We start from the raw sequence: 20,996 nt of genomic DNA on the forward strand, positions 1-20,996 counted from the left end.
CCTCAAAAACATAAAAAAAATGCCCTTGAAAATCCAGGGGGCAAAAATTGTCCCTTAATGTAAAAGTTAATTTCTGACACTGCTGGGTGATATAGCTAAAAGCTACAGTATATCTTCAGCCCTTTGATTATATTTTAAATCTTGATATCTATGCATTTGCTCTGAAATCGCTTGAAAGCTTGATTTTTCCAATCAGAAGAACTGTTTGACCAGACAGTCATTGTTGCCAAGTAGGTTCAAACTGTTTAAAGCTAAGTAAAATACAGTAATATAGAGGTAAAAACATCAAGGCATGTTTTTCACACTTTTTGTTTACTAAAACACTTTTTAATATGTACAATAATGTTTTGAAAATTACAATTAGAGTGATGATGCAATCATTAAATCTGCATATGAACTGATTCATTGTTCTGTTTGAAAGATTCGCAAAAATGAATAAAAACTCTTGCTTCTTACGGGTCTTTAGGAAACATAATGGCCAAATGAAAAGCATATTAAAATGATTGAGAGATTTTTCATGCTGTGTATTTTTATTGGCACCAAGATATCAAATATATACAAAAAGTTCAATATAGCACCCGGCCTTAGTACACATGCACACATACACTCACTGAGAACTTTATTAGAAACACTATGGTCCTCATAAAGTTCCCGTTGTGTTCTTCTGCTGTTGTAGCCCATCTGCCTCAAGGTTCGATGTGTTGTGCATTCTAAGATGCTATTCTGCACGCTACAATTGTACAGAGTGGTTATCTGAGTTACCATAGCCTTTCTGTCAGCTCCAACCAGTCTGGTCATTCTCCGTTGACATCTCTCATCAACAAGGCATTTCCTTCCACCGAACTGCCACTCACTGTATGTTTTTTTTTTTTTTTTTTTGTTGAGTAAACTCTAAAGACTGTTGTGCGTGAAAATCCCCGGAGATCAGCAGTTACAGAAATACTCCAACCAGCCCGTCTGGCACCAACAATCATGCCACGGTCGAAATCACTAAGATCACATTGATGTGAACATTAACTGAAGCTCCTGACCCGTATCTGAATGATTTTATGCATTGCACTGCTGCCACACAATTGGCTGATTAGATAATCGCACAAATATGTAGGTGTACAGGTGTACCTAATAAAGTGCTCAGTGAGTGTACAGGATACACACAAAGATATAAGCTCAAACATCCCGAGCCAACAAGACATACGATTGCAGATGCAAACATTGCCATGGTTGTATAACTCTGCCCAGTTGAAATCCTCTGCCAGATGTTTCTTCAGTTTTTCTTTTAAAAGTCTCACACATATTGACTTGGCTAATAAATGAGCACATTGTGCAAACCTTCCGTTTTAATTCTGTTTTATTTGACAGAAATGTATCTATCTTGGTCTAACTAATCTTTACAGTAGCTTTCCTTTGGTGGCAGAGAACATAACAGCATTTTTGATGGGTTTGTGAGTGTTAGCAGAGCCCAGCCCTACTAGAGGATGTGAAGTCAGCTAGTCAGTAGGCCAGAAGCAAACATTTATCTGCTGGTTCAGCATCTCAACCTACAGCAGCACTATGATGTTGTAGTATTGTATTGAACAGTCTGCAGTGCAACTCCATCTTATAAAGCGTATCTTTAGACCTTCTAGAGGTGCATGCTGTCCTTTTACCACAAAAAATTATTTCATACCCATGTGTGTAAAAACAATCAAAAACACATTTGTACAGAAATGTAACCGTCCCATAGACTTCCATTGTAAGTGCAGAACTGTCAACACATTTTGAATTTTTTAGTTGAAAACGAAAGCGTAATGCTTAAAGCTTGCATTTCAGAATATTTCCATTTTAGATGACATAAAACTGCACTCGCAACACTGAACTTCCGTAATGTTACATATTTCAGAGTGAAACGGAATATTCAGCTGGAAATAATATAGGGCGGGACTTGATTTAATCTATTGTGATTTGATTGGATTGGGAGGGTGTGAAACATGTTCGGCTATGATATTATTGGTCAATATTATGTTTCGATCTGACACATTTTAGAACACAATGACACGTAAAATCATGCTTGTGCTAGAAGCATTTGCATTCACATACTTGCATAGAGCATATTTCTGGCCTTGGACATTTATTAAGAAAGTAAATGGGATCAATTTTGATTTCACGTTGTCTTTAAAACCAAATTGTCCATTTTGTTGGCTCCATTTGCAAGATGAAGATGTCATTGTAGCAATCAAGTGATAACTAGCTGCAAAGCAGCAATCAAAGATTCATTGACTTTGGTGGTCTCATGGCTGCTTGAAAGTAGAGCAATGCAGAATGGGTTTGTAAGTATGGGGCCGGGCCCCACAGCTGTTGCTATGGTTACAGGACCGGGGGCAACATGCGCATCCATCCTGGGAGTGCCATGTGCAGTGAACTGGCATGGTAGGGGGTGAGAGAGAGAGTGCCCAAGGGCCTGGGAGAGCAGCTGTCCTTCAAGACAATGATTCCACCCAGGAAACGCATTAGCAAGCCGGACAGCTGCAGTAGTGGTGGGGGAGTGGGCATGCTGTTGGCTTCAGAACTGCCTCAAAACTGCCACACAGCTTCAATCACAGGATTGTTTACCTTTTCCACAGCTGTCTAGAAAATCCATGAATTACGACATTTGATAAGCTGGACTAGGGGTGTGCAATATAAGCAAAAATGTATGTTGTGATATTTTTTTTTTTTGGGGGGGGGATTTTTACCCTTTTTCTCCCAATTTGGAATGCCCAATTCCCAATGCGCTCTAAGTCCTTGTGGTTGCATAGTGATTCACCTCAGTCTGGGTGGTGGAGGATGAATCCCAGTTGCCTCCGCGTCTGAGACAGTCAACCCACGCATCTTATTGAGCGCGTTGCCACGGAGACATAAAGCGTGTGGAGGCTTCACGCCATCCACCGCGGCAACCACGCTCAATTCACCATGCGCCCCAACAAGAACAAACCACATTATAGCGACCACGAGGAGGTTACCCCATGTGACTCTACCCTCCCTAGCAACTGGGCCAATTTGGTTGCTTAGGAGACCTGCCTGGAGTCACTCAGCACGCCCTGGGATTCGAACTAGCGAACTAGCGAACTCCAGGGATGGTAGCCAGCGTATTTTACCACTGAGCTACCCAGGCCCCCCATGTTGTGATATTCTTGAAATTTTTGGTTTATCATATATATGTGATAATATATATCACATATACACGTTTTTTATGGAAAAGTGATTGACCGGACAAACCACTGTGGGGTCTTAAAAACGCACTTTATTAAAAAAATAAAATCCTTCTATTTCTGTTCTGCATAGATGATGAAAGCTTCCTATTCTCATTTACTAGCAGGTCTGATACCTTCCTCATATTTTGTGTTCACGGCCGTGGATTATGATATTTCGATATGAGCATGCAGGCATGCCTAATTTATGAAGGTTTGGAATTCACTAAAATATCACTTCCTAGTACATCTGGGGTGTACCTTTTTGGAAAGGTCCATTTTTAGGGCTGGGTATTGATACAGATTTCCCGATTCGATAAGATTCCGATTCACAAGCTCTCGATTCGATTCCCGATTCAATTCGATATTGATTCATATGGGTATATTTCAGTTATAATGTCCCTTTTGCCTACATATGAAAGAAATTCTCTCCCAGCTAATGCTGTTAATTATACAGGGGACCCTTTAATGAGGTACATTATGAAAATATTAATTTGACTAATTATATTTTATTAATCATTTTGGTCACATTTTTGCTTATTAAAAAATGAACAAATCCATATATTCAATCAATAAATAAGATATTATATTTCATATATTATTTTTGTTACATTTGTACTATTTACAGGTATTTACATTGATTTGTTGAACATGTGTTAAAGACTGGTACTGTCTCTTTAAGAATGCTGGCATTTGTGAACATTTGTAGAAGAGTACATGTTAACGAGAGAGGACTCAAGGGGCTTTATCTCATCAGTCCTTTGCATGTTTAAAATTAAATGTTTGTTTTTTTTTGTTTTTGATCAACTACTGACTGTAAAGAACAGAAAGGGTATAAAAAGAGACATTATTCAATGGCAAATGGGTTGCGTGGATTTCGTCTTTGGACACACATTACACGGAACAAGTTTTACTCTCAACTTGCAGTGAAAGGATCTCGCTGCTGAATACTCCACCACTATACTATACAGTTACTGGTGAGTGAAATTGAAACATTTACCAGCCAATATACATTGTAGTTCCATAGCATAATATTTGGTTGCTAATGCGAGCAATTTCCTCTCACTGTAGTAGAGAGTTAGTGTAAAAGAGCGCATAGTGTAAAAGAGAAATCTTGAGTTTTAAGAATCAATATTGAGATCGTTCAAACGAAAATCGCGATGCATCGGAAAATCTAGATTTTTACCCATCCCTGTCCATTTTACACGCAAATGACTCCCAATTTACACATATTTATGAAAGTTTCATGAATGAGACCCATTATTTATGGGTTATTTATGATTAAAAATAAAACAACTTTATCTGATAAATTTTTTAGAAAATTGTATGCCTTTTAGGCCAAACAAATGTTTGCTAAATCATGCATCATGCATTTGTTTTTAGATTTGGCCTTCCTTTGGATAACAGAAACCTTTTTTTCGACTATATGTAAATGCTCGGATGTTATTCAATAATTCCTGAGGTAATTTACTCAGTGTGGTCACTGCTCTCTCCATATTTGTGGCAAAACAAGCTTGATGTCAGTCGCCATAATTATGCTAATTTATAACTTTGGAAACATAATTATTAGGGGTGGGTAAAAATGTCAGTTGTCCAATGCATCACGATCTTCATTTGAATGATCTCGATAGCGACTCTTGAATGCCAAGATTGATCTTTTACTCTGTGTGCAAGCCTCCACTACAATGAGAGGAAACCACTCGCATTTGCAACCAAATTTCGCACTATGCGACTAAAATGTATATATTTGGCAACTGGCTGGTAAATGTTTACATTTCACTCACCAGTAATTGTATAGTATAGTGGTGTAAACATTGCCAGGGTTGTAGTGTATTCAGCAGTGAGATCCTTTCACTGCATGTTGAGAGTAAAAGTTGTTCCATGTAATGTGTGTCAAGTCAAGTCATTTTTATTTGTATAGTGCTTTTCACAACACACATCGTTTCAAAGCAGCTTTACAGAAAATCATGCTTTAACAGACAATGAAACTGTAATATCTGTAGTAAGTCTTAGAGTCATCATTGTGTAATTTGATTAAATATGATCATAAATTATGTATAAATATAAATAATTAAATAAATAATAATTGTATTTAAAACCCCAGTGAGCAAGCCGAAGGCGACTGTGGCAAGGAACACAAAACTCCATAAAATGTTGGTTAATGGAGAAAAATAACCTTGGGAGAAACCAGGCTCACAGTGGGGGCCAGTTCCCCTCTGGCTAACATGAATATAATGCCAATATTACTTATGTATAGTGCAAGTCGTGGTTTAAAATTTGTAAACTAAGTAGGTGTTAAGGTTCTTTGTTTAAACCAAGTTTTTGTATGAACTTTAAGATTAATGACTAAAGTCCATCCTGGATTAACTGCAGAAGTTCACATAGATACATTGTCCTTTGTTAGTTTGTTAGGCTTTTGTTGGCAATTCATTGATAGTCTATGTATTCCATTTCAAGAATGTAGTCCATCAATAGACAAAGGTGATGCAGGCAGAGATCAATGAGGTGCATTGCAGTTCAATTGGCAGGTCATTTCGGTGATGTTCGGTGGGGTCCATCCTAAGTCCAAGTTTCAGGCAGTGGCATATGAAGTATCCAATGTCATACAGTTGGAGTTGGCATCAGTTCATCCTCTGAAGTCCATCGTAAAAGACTGAAGTGATGTCTGGCTAGCACCGGCTGAACTAGCAAATGATGTCATCATCACTCTGCGACACATAGCAGTGCAGTCCGACACCAACCAGGAATGGAGCTGGATCTGGCCGGCTCTGGTAACCTCGAAATATGAATCCCAGGGTTGAGACAGGGAAACAAATAGAATAATATTAATCAAATCAAATCACTTTTATTGTCACACAACCATATACACAAGTGCAATAGTGTGTGAAATTCTTGGGTGCAGTTCCGAGTAACATAGCAGTCGTGACAGTGATGAGACATACGCCAATCTACAATAAACATCAAATTTACACAACACAATTTAAAATCTAATATACTCATAATTACACACAACACAATATACAAATAATAACATACAATGTACATTATACAATACACACAATATAGAATACACATTATACAATAAAAAAGTTGTATATATAGTATATATAGAATATACAGTAGGTTGTATTGTACTGTATTGACATTCAGGTTGTCGGTTGATAGTCAGTTGCCAGTGTGTTGTTAAGAGAATATAATTTATGACAGTCCACTGTGAGATAATAAGATTAATAAAGTGCAGTGCTGATGTATATTGATTGTGAGAGATCAAGAGTTCAAAAGTCTGATTGCTTGGGGGAAGAAGCTGTCATGGAGTCGGCTGGTGCGGGTCCTGATGCTGCGATACCGCCTGCCTGATGGTAGCAGTGAAAGCAGCCCATGGCTCGGGTGGCTGGAGTCTCTGATGATCCTCCGAGCTTTTTTCACACACCGCCTGGTGTATATGTCCTGGAGGGAGGGAAGCTCACCTCCGATGATGTGTCTGGCAGTTCGCAACACCCTTTGCAGGGCTTTGCGGTTGTGGGCGGTGCTATTGCCATACCAGGCAGTGATGCAGCCAGTCAGGATGCTCTCTACAGTGCTGGTGTAGAACCGTGTGAGGATGTGGTGGTTCATTCCAAACTTCCTCAGCCGTCTCAGGAAGAAGAGGTGCTGATGAGCTTTCTTCACAGCGGCCTCAGTGTGGACAGGCCATGTGAGTTCCTCAGTGATGTGGACACCCATGAACTTGAAGCTGCTGACTCTCTCCACTGGTGCTCCATTGATAATGATGGGGCTGTGTTCTCTTTCTCTTCTCCTAAAGTCCACCACAAGCTCCTTTGTCTTACTGACGTTGAGGGAGAGGTTGTGCTCCTGACACCAGCGTGTCAGAGTGTGCATCTCCTCTCTATAGGCTGTTTCATCATTGTCAGAGATCAGACCTACCACCGTCGTATCATCAGCAAACTTAATGATGGCATTAGAGCAGTGTGTTGCCACACAGTCATGTGTGTACAGGGAATACAGGAGTGGGCTAAGAACACAGCCCTGCGGGGCTCCAGTGTTGAGGGTCAGTGATGAGGAGATGTTACTGCCCATTCTAACCACCTGGCGTCTGCTTGACAGGAAGTCCAGGATCCAGCTGCACAGCAAGCTGTTTAAGCCCAGAGCCCGGAGTTTCTCATCAAGCTTGGAAGGCACTATGGTGTTGAATGCTGAGCTGTAGTCTACAAACAGCATTCTCACATAAGTGTTCCTTTTTTCCAGGTGGGAGAGAGCAGTGTGTATTGTAGATGCAATGGCATCATCAGTGGAGCAGTTGTTGCGGTAAGCAAACTGCAATGGGTCCAGTGATGGAGGCAGCACAGAGAAGATGTAATCTCTGATTAGTCTCTCAAAGCATTTGCTGATGATGGAGGTCAGAGCAACAGGACGCCAGTCATTTAAGCAAGTGATTTTGGATTGTTTTGGTACAGGCACAATGGTGGACATTTTAAAGCATGTGGGGACTACAGACAAGGAGAGGGAAAGGTTGAAAATGTCCGTAAAAACACCAGCCAGTTGGTTCGCACACGCTCTGATGACACGGCCCGGAATGCCGTCTGGACTCGTGGCTTTACGGATATTCACCCGTTGGAAGGATCAGGTTACATCCGCTACAGAGACGGAGAGTGAACTAACCTCTGTAGCTTCGGCTGCGAGAGCTCTCTCCGTGAGGGCAGTGTTATTTCCCTCGAACCGTAATCAGCGTAAACCTCGATGTCGTCATCAGAGGCAGACCGGAACATCTCCCAGTCCGCGTGATCAAAACAGTCTTGTAGCATAGAGTCTGATTGGTCCAACCAACACTGGATTGTTCTGAGGGTGGGTGCCTCCTGTTTCAGTTTCTGCCTGTAAGCAGGCAGAAGCAGAATGGAAGAGTGGTCCGATTTGCCAAATGGTGGGCGGGGGAGGGATTTGTAGCCATCCCGGAAGGGAGAGTAGCAATGGTCCAAAACCCGGTCCCCTCGTGTGTTGAAACTGATGTGTTGGTGGTAATTTAGTGCGATTGATTTGAGATTGGCTTTGTTAAAGTCCCCGGTCACAATGAACGTGGCCTCAGGGTGTGCGGTTTCCTGCTTGTTTATAATCCCATACAGTTCCTTGAGTGCCCGGTCTGTGTCGGCTTGTGGGTGGATGTACACAGCTGTGATAATGACCGCTGTGAATTCCCTCAGTAGCCAGAATGGTCGACACAGAAGCATGAGAAATTCCAGATCAGGAGAGCAGAAAGACTTGATAGAATGTACGTTCCTCTGATCACACCAGGATTTGTTGACCATAAAACATACACCACCACCTCTGCTTTTACCTGAGAGGTCTTTCGCTCTGTCCGCTTGGTGCATGGAGAACCCTGTGGGTTCGATGGCTGAATGTGGAATCTCCGCAGACATCCAAGTTTCTGTAAGGCAGATAATGCAGCAGTCCCTCGTCACTCGTTGGAAAGAGATCCACGCTCTCAGCTCGCAGAGCTTGTTGTCCAGAGATTGAACATTTGCCAGTAGAATACTGGGTAGCGGGGGTCGATTTGCGCAACGTCTTACTTTGATGAGAACGCCGGCTCTGTTTCCACTTTTCCTTCTGCGTTTTCGTGGCCGGGTAGCCCAGACAAAGGGCTCCCCTTGCGTGTTTGTAAACAGTGGGTTGGCATTGAGGAATTTGAAGTCCGGTTTACGGTGTGTAATTGCAGAACCAATGTCCAAAAATGTTTGTCTGTCATAGACAATAAGGCAGACAACATCCAAGACAAAAAACATAAGAATTGTAAACAAAATAAACAAAAAACTACAATGTTGTTTCGGAGCTCGCAATGCAGCAACCATACTCGCCGCCATCTTGAGTCCAATATTAGTGTAGCATACAGTAGTGCTAGCAATCGCCCAGGTTATAGGTTCGATTTCCACAAAACACATATACAGTACTTATAATATTTATACATTGAATACATTTTTTTGAAAAAAAAAAAAAATTCCAAATGCATAAATGTAATGAAACGACTAAGGCAGGAAGTAAAACAGTGAATTTGCAGTCTTTCCTTTGACTCTGATGGATAATACTGCCATGGCCCAGAGATCATGAGAGAGAGAAAAACAATAGAGACTAGCATCCATTAACAGCACACGTGTGACACACATCCGATTGTGTCTGTGTATGTTTTTGTACTTGAGGCAGAGTTGCTTCTGCTCTAAATGGAAAGCATGTGCATCACTGCAGCCTGACTCAAATACATTACACACACAACACTGAAACAGAGAGAGACAGAGAGATAAGCTCTAACAGCCTGACTGTATAATACTGAAAATATTTCAAAACTCTGCACAGAAAGATATGTGATATTAAACTGCTTGACAATTCAAAGGAAATCCTTTCTGACACAGATGAAGACTAGATGCTGGAAGAGGGCGGAGATGGCATTTAAATTTTTTTGGCCCCTCTGAAAAGAGATGGCCAGATCTGATCAATCAGTCATCTTTGCAGTGAATAAGACCAGACCTACCTCAGTGGTTGCGTTCCAATTTGCATACTTCTACAATGCATGAAAACATGTACTTCACTGGTGATGAGAAAGTATATACTTTTGAGTATGCAGCAAACGAGTTGCTATGTTCAAAATGTAACACTAGCGTATACTGCATAGTGCCTACTATTCTTTTAGAATAGCATGTGTGGAGGCTTCACGGCATCCACCGCGGCATCCACGCTCAACTCACCACACACCCCACCGAGAACGAACCACATTATAGCGACCACAAGGAGGTTACCCCATGTGACTCTACCCTCCCTAGCAACTAGGCCAATTTGGTTGCTTTGGAGTCCTGGCTGGAGTCACTCAGCACACCCTGGGATTCGAACTAGTGAACTAGCGAACTCCAGGGGTAGTAGCCAGTGTCTTTTACCACTGATCTACCCAAGCCCCCGGTAGTGCCTACTATTCTTAAAAATGTTATATAAAACAGTATGCAACAATACATACAAATGCAGTATGCTACATTGTTGTCAAATATCCTAAGTTCGTGCAAGTGCAATCTAGTGAGTGGTGTCCATTTGTCATCTCGGAAAAGGTGTTATTTTCCATTTTTAATCAAATTTTGCGTAAAATGCATTAACATTTGTCAGTCCGATCAAATAATGAGTTCATTTGCACTTTGCAGTAAACATGCACTTTGCACAGTATACAGTACATATACGACAGATAAAGTATGAATAGAATGGTAGTATGCTATTCTAAACATAGCGTGACGAAGAGGGCGGATCTAGAAATTAAAAATAGATCCTGTTAAGTCTGCTGTAGAAGTAATCTCTCAGATTCATTCAAGAATCAAAATAATTGGTTATTTTGTGTGATTTTTCAAGATTTCATTGTCATTTTAAAATTAATCACATCATCTTCTCTGTTGTGTTTCAGGGCAAATATTGATGAAGTCGAGACAGAAGTGGTGGAGATTGAAGCCAAGCTTGATAAGGTAAGATGCTTTAAATCTGTTTACTGACCCTTTGACCCCCTTATAGAAAGCTTTAATATTCGCAAGAAATCATGTCTAAAAGAAACCTTTCAAGGTCTTTGTAACCAAACACTGACATCAGATGGTTCCACAACAAGGATGAGGGTTAACTTCAGGCTTACAGATGATCAGTATGTGTAAATGTGGATGTAACCCCAGCAAAGAAGAGATCTAATCCCCTTATACATTGACTTAGAATGTTTTATCCCCCTGATACCAGAAGGCAGTGGTTTTGTCATTAGAGAGCAGATTGAGCACGTGCATAGTGACATTTGTGGCTTATCGTTCACTGTGTAAGATTAGAGGAGTGTTGTGGATTAATGTGTAGTAATAGAAAGCCTGTTTAAAAGCTGTAAAGCTTGCCGGACTTCATTGATGGGCAGAGTAGATAGCCTGACTCTTCCAATACATAATATACCCAATATATATTTATATTAAAAGAAACTACATGTACTACATGGACTATTTGTACTTCTAAAAATGAATTTGTTACACCACAGGACTGTTTAGGTGAACTGCTAAAAAGCTAAAAGGTGGCCAGTTGCTCCATCTGAAAATATATTATTTTATTTTATTACCCATAATTTGAGTTATTATTATATGATTAATGATTACTTTATATTTATTTAATATTAATTAAATAACCGTTAAAACAGCATAACAAAGCATTAACAATTGTTGCAAGGGCGAAACCTTTGTAATGTGTCCGCCCGGAGTCATTTCACTGACGCACACACCACAAACGCACACAACAGCGCTTCCGTGTCAGTGATAAAAAGATGGAGAAAGGTCCTCTTAGCACTATTTGATGTACAAAACAAGCCCAGATGGGAGTTGTGATAGAAATCAAGTATTTTTCAGCCTATGTAAGGCACATTTTAATTGCCACCGAAGCACATCAAGTCTTAACTATCTCCAAAACGCAGAATGACAGTTTTTTGTCTGCAAGCGCTTTTCATGTGGAGTTTAAAGTGACACATGACGCTGGCGTTGACGCTCTGATGCGAATCATGAACGCAGCTTCACTATTGCTGTAGCAATGCGTATAGCCACAGTCTACAGGCAGAGATTTGATTTAAGAGATCTGATGCCCATTGGATTGAAAATGCAACCTATGGGGACCAGTTCTTTCAAATATTCAACCTCCCACTTAGAATTTGGGAAACATTTAAGGTTACTTGAATTGGTGCTGTTTTAGTGTATTTCTACATTTTTATACTGTGGGAGGCTTTGTTTGGAAATTGTTGATAAAGCATTATATGTTACATATTTTTTATTTTTTTTCTAAAATGGAAATAAAGGCATTTTGACAGGAAAGGAAGTAAATATACTGTCAAATTTCAGCACTTTCAAAACCTTTGATTAATCATGGTTAACTACATAAATTATGTGATTAATCGCGATCAACAATTCTAATTGACTGACAGCACTAATTAAAATGTAGTGGTCGACTGATATGGGTTTTTTAATGGCCGATGCCGATATCCAGAGAGCAGGGTGGCCGATAGGCCGATACAATGCCAATATATCACACAATTTAATATAGTAAATAACAAACATTAAATTGCAAAAAAAAAAAAAATTAAATGGTAGATAGCAGTTTCTTCTGATTTCTGTTTAGTCATCAAATTTTAGTAATTTATTTCCACATGAAGAAACTGTTAATATATTAGGAAGAAGGAAATAACAGTACACACAGTAGTCCAGCAACCATGGATGGCATGTCCAAGTTAGCAATCACATTTACTCAAAAAATATTGAATCAAACCAATTATACATACAGTTATAGTGAATAAGACATTTACTTATAGCATAAGTGAATTGCTTTTACCTTGGGCTGCATCTGAAAGCGTAGGCAGCTGACTTGCTACCTTGCTGCCTAATGAGATAATGGCTTAATTGACAGCTGTTGTAATTAATGGAACTCTTAAGGAAACTGATCTCCGAACAGTTTGAAAAGCACTTTATTTTCATCGTACCTCCGTATACAGCTTCCGGAGGCAGCATTTTCCTGTTTTCGGACGCAGCCTTGAAGTTTCACTCACGCGCTCGTGCGGATAACACGATGGCATATAACAACAAAACGAACCATGACTGGTCGTTTACATGTCTCAGACGCTTCACATGCAAGCAGGCGATTTTCGGCGCCCTAAAGAAAAAGGTCAGCCAAACGGGAAAATGAATAATTAAAAAAGTCAGTATATCGGCCGATTTATCGGTCAACCACTATTAAAATGTATTTAAAAATATGTAAAAATATGCATGACAGATTTAAGTAATCTGCAAAAAACCTAAAAGGTAACCAGTTACAGCATCTGAAAATGTACACTATTTTATTTTATTATTTTATTTTATTACATATGCAAATTTGACCTACTGTTTATTTTATATTAATATTAATTAAGTTAACATCATATTTGGCTAATATTTAAAGAAATAGCTTGAAATATTTGTATTTGGTAAAATTGGTAAAATATTAATATAAAAATGTTAAAAAATTATTTGTCACATTGCAGGATGCAAAAAAGGTGACCAGTTATGGCATCTAAAATTTATACAAAAAAAATGTAATTTGCATGAGAAAATGAAAAAATGGTTAAGGAAGTGGTCGTCCACTCACAGATGGCAGTGTTAGCTGTAAGTAAAGAGCACATATGCTTCTCTAATTCCTGTGATGTCACATCCCCATCTGTTCCTTAATACTCTGAGTGACAGCTGTCAATTTAGATCACACCTCTTCCTCCCTCACATCAGTGGCTCAGGAGTGTCCATTGATGAGGCCAACACTAACAATCAATATTTGGGTTTATTAGTGGTTGAGGGAAATGGGTTTTCCAATAACCAATGACGATATCTAGAGCACAGGGTGGCCGATGAAGGGGTTATGCTGGAATTGAATATATTATAATCAATCCATCTCGGACAGATTGACAAATTTAATTGCAAAATGGATTGCTGTGGACTGTAGGCCAATGATATGCTTATGTTTAAAAATATGAAAAAACAATACATACTGTATAATGCCTTCTAAAGCCACTTTTGGTATTGTCTTATCAGTGGCTTACTCGTCTGTTATATTTATAATATACATTACTGGTCAAAAGTTTTGAAACACTTGACTGAAATGTTTCTCATGATCTTAAAAATCTTTCGATCTGAAGGCGTATGCTTAAATGTTTGAAATTAGTTTTGTAGACAAAAATATAATTGTGCCACCATATTAATTTATTTCATTACAAAACTAAAATGTAATAAAAAAATAAAAATAAAAAAAATATTTTTTGAAATTGATGACTTGGACCAAATAATAAAGAAAAGCAGCCAATAAGTGCCCAACATAGATGGGAACTCCTTCAATACTGTTTAAAATCATCCCAGGGTGATACCTCAAGAAGTTGGTTGAGAAAATGTCAAGAGTACATGTCTGCAAATTCTAGGCAAAGGGTGACTACTTTGAAGATGCTAAAATATAACACAGTTTTGATTTATTTTGGATTTTGTTTAGTCACAACATAATTCCCATAGTTCCATTTATGTTATTCCATAGTTTTAATGACTTTACTATTATTCTAAAATGTGAAAAAAATTTATAATAAAGAATGAGTGTTTCAAAACTTTTGACCGGGAGTGTATATTATATTTAGAATTTTTGAAATATAATAATTTATTCATTACATTTTGAATATTGTTATTTGTGGGGCTCGCTCTACAAATATTTATACATGTGATTAATTTGATTAATCCGCATGTCATGTAATTAATTCGATTACAAATATTAATCGATTGACAGTAGGACTGAAATGATTAGTCGACGTTATCGACAACGTCGACAATAAATAATTGTCGACAAACATTTTTATTGTCGAATAGTCATTTGGTCTCATTTAACGTAGCATCAGACATTAAACTCTAATCATGGCGCACGAGAGCAGCACTGCAGTTTTATTTTAGGAGAGGAAGAATTACACAGCTCACAGTCCAGATGCACTCCAGACCTTCCAAACAGCTTCAGATGATGTAGATCGCAAAGTATGGGTGAATTATACAAAAATACAAAATAAGTAAATACAGAAAAACTGTCGTTGTGCAATAAGTAGAGCTGAAGCAAAACTTGCACGTCGAGCGTCTTTAAAGGAAACACCCCGGCGTTACATCTTTAATGCAGTTATATTTAATGCATTATAGCTTTATTAAAGTTCAAATAATATGGAAGCAGATCATGTAAATAACTACAAACTCCGAAACTGGCATTTCTCTGTGCGGTCAGCGCCTCTTCTATGAGTTGCGCGAAGTGTCCCGATTTAAGCGGGAGAGATTGAAACTGCACCCGGCTGATGCGCACTCTGTCACAGAGACGCTCATCCCTCGAGCGTGCACGCTTAATGCAGCTAGATTATAACGTGATGGCTTACGACTTATTGATTCATAATATATGTGTCACTGTGCATTTCTTATCGTGAAGAAAATTGCCAATATGCAGCTTAATTAATAAGAGAGAGTTTGTTTTTTTGTGAGTTAAAATGGATTGAAGTGAATAGAACATTCACCTGAGAAGCAGCAGATTCGAAGCTGATGCGGGTTGCCAGAATGTTGACATGCAAATTAGCCAACTCAGCATCCATTTTAAAGGATTTCTGGGCTTTAAGCTGTCTCCATCTTCCAAAGGCATCTCCAATATTTATCCTTGTTTTACTACGCCTCTGGTCATGGTGGTTTTTAGACGGATGGCAAGTCTTTTTAGGTCGGGTGGAATCTGTTTTCTCTGATCCAGTTCGTTTGCTGGCTTCCATGGCTGCAGCACGCAGTGTTGTTTGCCTGCAAACTTGTTCAAATCTGGCAACCCGGCGGTGTCGAAATACTATTGGTGAGTGGGCAGTGGGCGGGATCACACTGACCAAAACATAAACAGAAATTCCGGCCTGGAATGGAAACTTCAATGTAGAATATACTGGCTGTAGCATTGTTATCGGAGAAGCCAGTATTTCAACTTAGCATGTTTCCTATTTCTCTAATGAAATATTATGGTCATTTTATGATTTAGTACAGTAAAAATATTACATATAGCACCTTTAAGAGACATTCTCTTAAAGCAGGGGTGGGGAACGTCAGGCCTCAGGGCCGTATAAGGCCCGCGAGACCATTTTACCCGGCCCGTGAGGCCATTTGAGAAATAATTTGAAAAGCAAAAAAATGGCCTTGATTCAATTAACCTGAAAAAAAAAAATTCCTTTCAAATAATGTTTAAAAATAATTTTAAATGATAACAGCACACAATATTGTATAATAGATAGACCTTTTAGTGTTTTTGGTATGTGAGCACGTTACGGAATGCATTTACATTAATTTCAGCCCACAATCAGAAATTGCAAGCAATTGTATGGCCCGTGAATAATTTCGTAAATACTCAAATAGCCCTTAATGGAAAAAAGGTTCCCCACCCCTGTCTTAAAGCAATTCTAAATATCTTATATGTTGCTTCTCAAGTAAATGTATCTTGTTTTAAGGATTTTTAGACAATTTTAAATGGAAAACAAGACAAAAGCACTTGATAACAATAGGATTTTTTTGAAGTGAATTTCTTTACTGAATTAAACGTAATAAAGTTTTTTTTCCCTACAATTCAGTGAATGTCATTTAGAGGTATTTTTAAAAGATGGTTTTGTCGGGGGCGATGGTTGATGCGCGGGTTGCGGCGGCAACTGGGATTCGTCCTCCGCCACCTGGACTGAGGCGAATCACTACACGACCACGAGGACTTAAAAGTACATTGGGAATTGGGCATTCCAAATTGGGAGAAAAAGGGGAGAAAATCCCCACCCCCCCCCCCCCCCAAAAGATGGTTTTGTCCTCTTTATTGTTAGTAAGCCCGTTTAATACAACCTTTTAAGTCGGGGCACAAGCTGAATAATTGGTTAAGAGCTAATGATTAATCGGTGTGATAATCGCCGAATAATCATTCTAATAATCGTTAGATTAATCGATTATCAAAATAATCGTTAGTTGCAGCCCTAATTGACAGTACAACTTTTGGATTCTCATACACAAACCAATCAAACAGAAGATACAGTACAAATAGAAGATAAATATATTTATTTAGGATAAAGCCTAGTTCGGGCTGTTTAAATTCTTGTGTGTATGATTTGCTGTGGGTCTGTTCAGCAGCTGTGTAAAACAAGGACTCTTTGTGCTTGTTAGTTTGACATGTGTTTGGAAGAAGATGTGGGAAATTAAGAGATTTTCCCAAGCTGGTATTGTCAAGATTTTACACAAAGGCTGTATACTCTTGTGGACATTTTTTTTTCATGGGTTTACTGGACATAACCGAAAAACACCTGAAGAAAAGAGGAAGATAAAATTAAGAACTAAACAAGAGAAAGAAAAAGGATCCAATGAGTTAAACTCCAAGCACATGTGTGTTATGGTAGTGTCTGACACATGGAGCCCATCTGAGAATGTGTCCCTCCAGACATTAAACAAACATGTAAAAGTACAACACAGTCTGGGGTTTAATTAGCACATTAGTGAGGAGAATTACCACACAGATGAAACCACACCTGTAGTGAGATTTAAAAGAATATTTTTTTAAATCTCTGTCTCTGATAAAACATATCAATTACATTAATTACATGATATGCTAAATATTGAATCTAATTAAATACATTTTCATTATTTGCTGAGAAATGCCCTCGAATAAGACATTACACTATTGTGGCAGATGCATTGTAAAGCATTTAATAGACAAGGGCTGGGTATCGATAGAGATTTCCCATTTCGATTCAGTTCGGCTTATGCTGTAAATTATACAGGGAACCTTCTAACTTAGTACATTATGAAATTATTAATTTAAATTTAACAACAGGGCCCAAACGATGCAGTTCAATTGCAATATCTTTAACATAATAATCAACAAAGCCAAAACTGATGTAAACTTTAAAATAAAAGTAAAATATCGATCTTGGTATTTTAAAAATCATTATCAGGATTGCTCAAATAAAGATCCCAACAAATAGGCAAATCAATATTTTTACCCAGCCAATACACTGTTATACACAGGGATGAATAAAAAATAATTGTCTATATTAGGGGTGGAATCTTTGGGTTGAAAGCAAATCGATTCGATTCACGATTCATAGGTTTTTGATTCGATTCAAAGGGGATTTTTTGCAAATTCAGAACGATTCAATTCGATTCGATATACAATTAATTTCGATTCGATTAACAGTTTGATTCTGTATTTTTTTCAATGCATTTATAGTTTTCTTAAATACTCCCCCTAATGTCTCAAGAAAATAAGACTGCATAAGATTGTTTAATCCATACAGGCTACTTGTAATACAAGAGTGCAGTGTGCCAATAAAATACAGGAATTTTTCAGGCCTGGAAATCACATTATTAAAATTCCCTTGATATTTCCAGGGTTTGCATCACTGTGGGGACCCAGAATCAGTGAACTAATCCAAAATATTACAACATTAAAGTAACATCACCGGACTACTTTCAGTTTAAAAGAAAAGAGAAGCAATCAACTAGATGCCTTCAACTTAAATGTTATCTGCACACCAATTTACCAACTAAAAAATTATACCATTAAAATTGCACTATTTTATCTTATAGAAAATAATGGATTAGTTTCCCCACAATTAAAGCATTTTATTTATTGTCTAACACTAATGATCCTCAATTAAAAAATCATATTTCAAGATCGATGCATACGAATCAGCTTGATAGAAGTGCAGTATCAACACATAATTTCCATTAATCTACATGCATTAAATCATGTATCTTCTGGCTGGGAGGTGAATTTAGGTTAAAAATAAAGAGTAGAAATAAGAAGTAAAAATAAGATTCTTATATAGTGGTTAATAGTATTAGACGACCCTAAAGACCTATCAATGAAAAGAGAAGGAAATATGACATGAGATATAATGTGAAATCCTGACATTACAAAAGAAGAAAAATTAGAAAATATCAAGAGTATTTAAAATCTGTGCTGTCGGCACAAATGATGTTTACATTTTGTTTATTTGTATTCAAGTTTTCTACTGACATGCTAAAAAAACAAGATGTATGAGTGGTTTATTGTGTCTTATGTTTACCTCTCTGTTTCTCTGTTTCTGTCTAAAAGCTGGTTAAGCTGTGTGGTGGTATGATCGAGGCTGGGAAAGCATATGTCACCGCCAATAAGCTCTTCATCAACGGCATCCGTGACTTATCCCAGCAATGCAAGAAGGACCAGATGATATCGGTAATATTTCATTATATATCAACCAACCAATTGCTTACATATAGTTGTCTTACATCATGATGGCAGCCTCAGTGTGCAGCACTCCTATCGTTTTGTTGTTTTTGTTTGTTTGTCCTGTGTTTAGTAATCTTTTTCCAGTCAGTTTTACCAGAGACGAACTGCTGAACATTCAACAGCTTATACCAGACAGTCTTTTCCAGGTTTTTGAATATTCAGATGTTTTGCTAGACATTTTTTAGACAGGCGTGGCTGTGTTGTTTGGGAGATGCAGGCGAGGATGACGAGCCAGTGCGCTGGTCAAACTCCGTCGGTGGGGCTTTCGAACAATGCTGTAGAGCATTGATCTTGCGAATCTCCGCTCTCTTCCTAACAAAACGGACGAACTACATCTCCTCACCCACACAAACAAGGACTTCAACCTCTGCTGCCTTGTGCTTCACAGACACCTGGCTGAGGGAAACCATTCCGGACAGTGCGTTACATCTGCCGGGCTTCCAGCCTTGTCTGTCAAGCTCCTGAAGTTTGCAGACGACACCACTGTCATCGGCCTCATCCGAGATGACGATGAGTCTGCATACAGAAGGTAGGCTGAACAGCTGGCTGTCTGGTGCAGTCAAAACAACCTTGAGCTGAACACGCTCAAAATGGTGGAGTCATTCAGGTTCCTGGGCACTACCATCTCACAGGACCTGAAGTGGGAGACCCACATTGACTCCATTGTGAAAAAGGCCCAGCAGAGGTTGTACTTCCTTCACCAGCTGAGGAAGTTCAACCTGACACAGGTGCTGCTGATACAGTTCTACTCAGCGGTCATTGAGTCTGTCCTCTGCACTTCAGTAACTGTCTGGTTTGGTTCAGCTAAGAAGTCAGACATCAGAAGACTACAAAGGTCAATTCGGACTGCTGAGAGGATTATTGGTTGCCCCTTGCCCCCTCTTCAATAACTATACACTTCCAGAGTGAGGAAAAAGGCTGGAAAAATCACTCTGGACCCCACTCACCCTGCCCAATACCTTTTTGAACTGTTGCCTTCTGGCCGACGCTTCAGAGCTCTGAGCACCAGAACCGTCAGGCACAGGAACAGTTTTTTCCCTCAGGCTATCCATCTCATGAACAGTTAAATTGCCCCATTGAGCAAGAACTATGTGCAATACACAATTTAGTGTTTTTTTATATTTATCCAACACATCCAACCTCTTCTGCCATTTCATTTAAAAAAAAAAAAAAAACAAACATTTGCACTGCACATTTTTGTTTGCAATGTACATAACAGATAACAGATTTGTATTAGATTGCACTACATATGTGTATGTGTGTATGTATGTATGTTTGCGTCTGTGTGTGTGTATGTACGTATGTGTATAACTATTTTTTATTATTATCTATGTCTTGCTGCTGTTTTTGTATTGTTTTTTGTATTGTTGTACACTGGAAGCCCCTGTCACCAAGACAAATACCTTATTTGTGTAAGCATACTTGGCAATAAATCTGATTCTGATTCTGATTCTTCTCTGCCTGTTAAACTGAGATAGAAAAAAGTATTTTAAAGGAATAATTGCCTCAAAAAGGAAAATTCTATCATAATTTACTCACCCTCATGTCTTTTTTTCAAACCAGTATGATGTTCTTTTTTATGCGGAACACAAGAGGAGAATTTTAAATAAATATTGCAGTCCGTCTTTTCAACACAATGACAGATATTAGCCACCTACTTCCAGGTCCAGTACAAGCTAAGCTCAATCTACAGCATTTGTGGCATAATAATGATTACCACAAAAAATTATTTTGACTCGTCCCTCCTTTTCTTTAAAAAAAAGTACAACTTGATGTTGCAGTGAGGCACTAACAATGGAAGTGAATCGGGGCCAATCAGTAAACGTTAAAATACTCACTATTTCCAAAGTATAGCCACAAGACGTTAACAATATGTTAACTTGATTTTAGTGTGATATCATCACTTACTAACCTTTTCTGTGTAAATTTATAGCCAATTTTACAACTTCGTTGCAGTGACGATGTAATGTC

At 38.6% G+C, this 20,996-nt stretch overlaps 1 protein-coding gene across 5 annotated transcripts in view; it reads left to right on the forward strand.

Moving 5' to 3' along the window:
- The window catches only part of LOC127420498 (arf-GAP with coiled-coil, ANK repeat and PH domain-containing protein 3-like), a 113,266-nt gene that overhangs the window by 36,989 nt on the left and 55,281 nt on the right, over positions 1–20,996 (forward strand). For all 5 annotated transcript variants that reach the window (XR_007893820.1, XM_051662839.1, XM_051662840.1 and 2 more), the window contains 2 exons: positions 10,630–10,687; positions 18,852–18,971. Coding sequence is in view for 4 of the 5 variants with exons in the window: in XM_051662839.1 (XP_051518799.1) it covers positions 10,630–10,687; positions 18,852–18,971 (178 nt within the window). In the remaining variant the exon portion in view is untranslated. The remainder of the gene's footprint in view (positions 1–10,629; positions 10,688–18,851; positions 18,972–20,996) is intronic.

The sequence above is a fragment of the Myxocyprinus asiaticus genome, chromosome 29, assembly GCF_019703515.2.
Source record: "Myxocyprinus asiaticus isolate MX2 ecotype Aquarium Trade chromosome 29, UBuf_Myxa_2, whole genome shotgun sequence".
Taxonomy (NCBI): Eukaryota; Metazoa; Chordata; class Actinopteri; order Cypriniformes; family Catostomidae; genus Myxocyprinus; species Myxocyprinus asiaticus.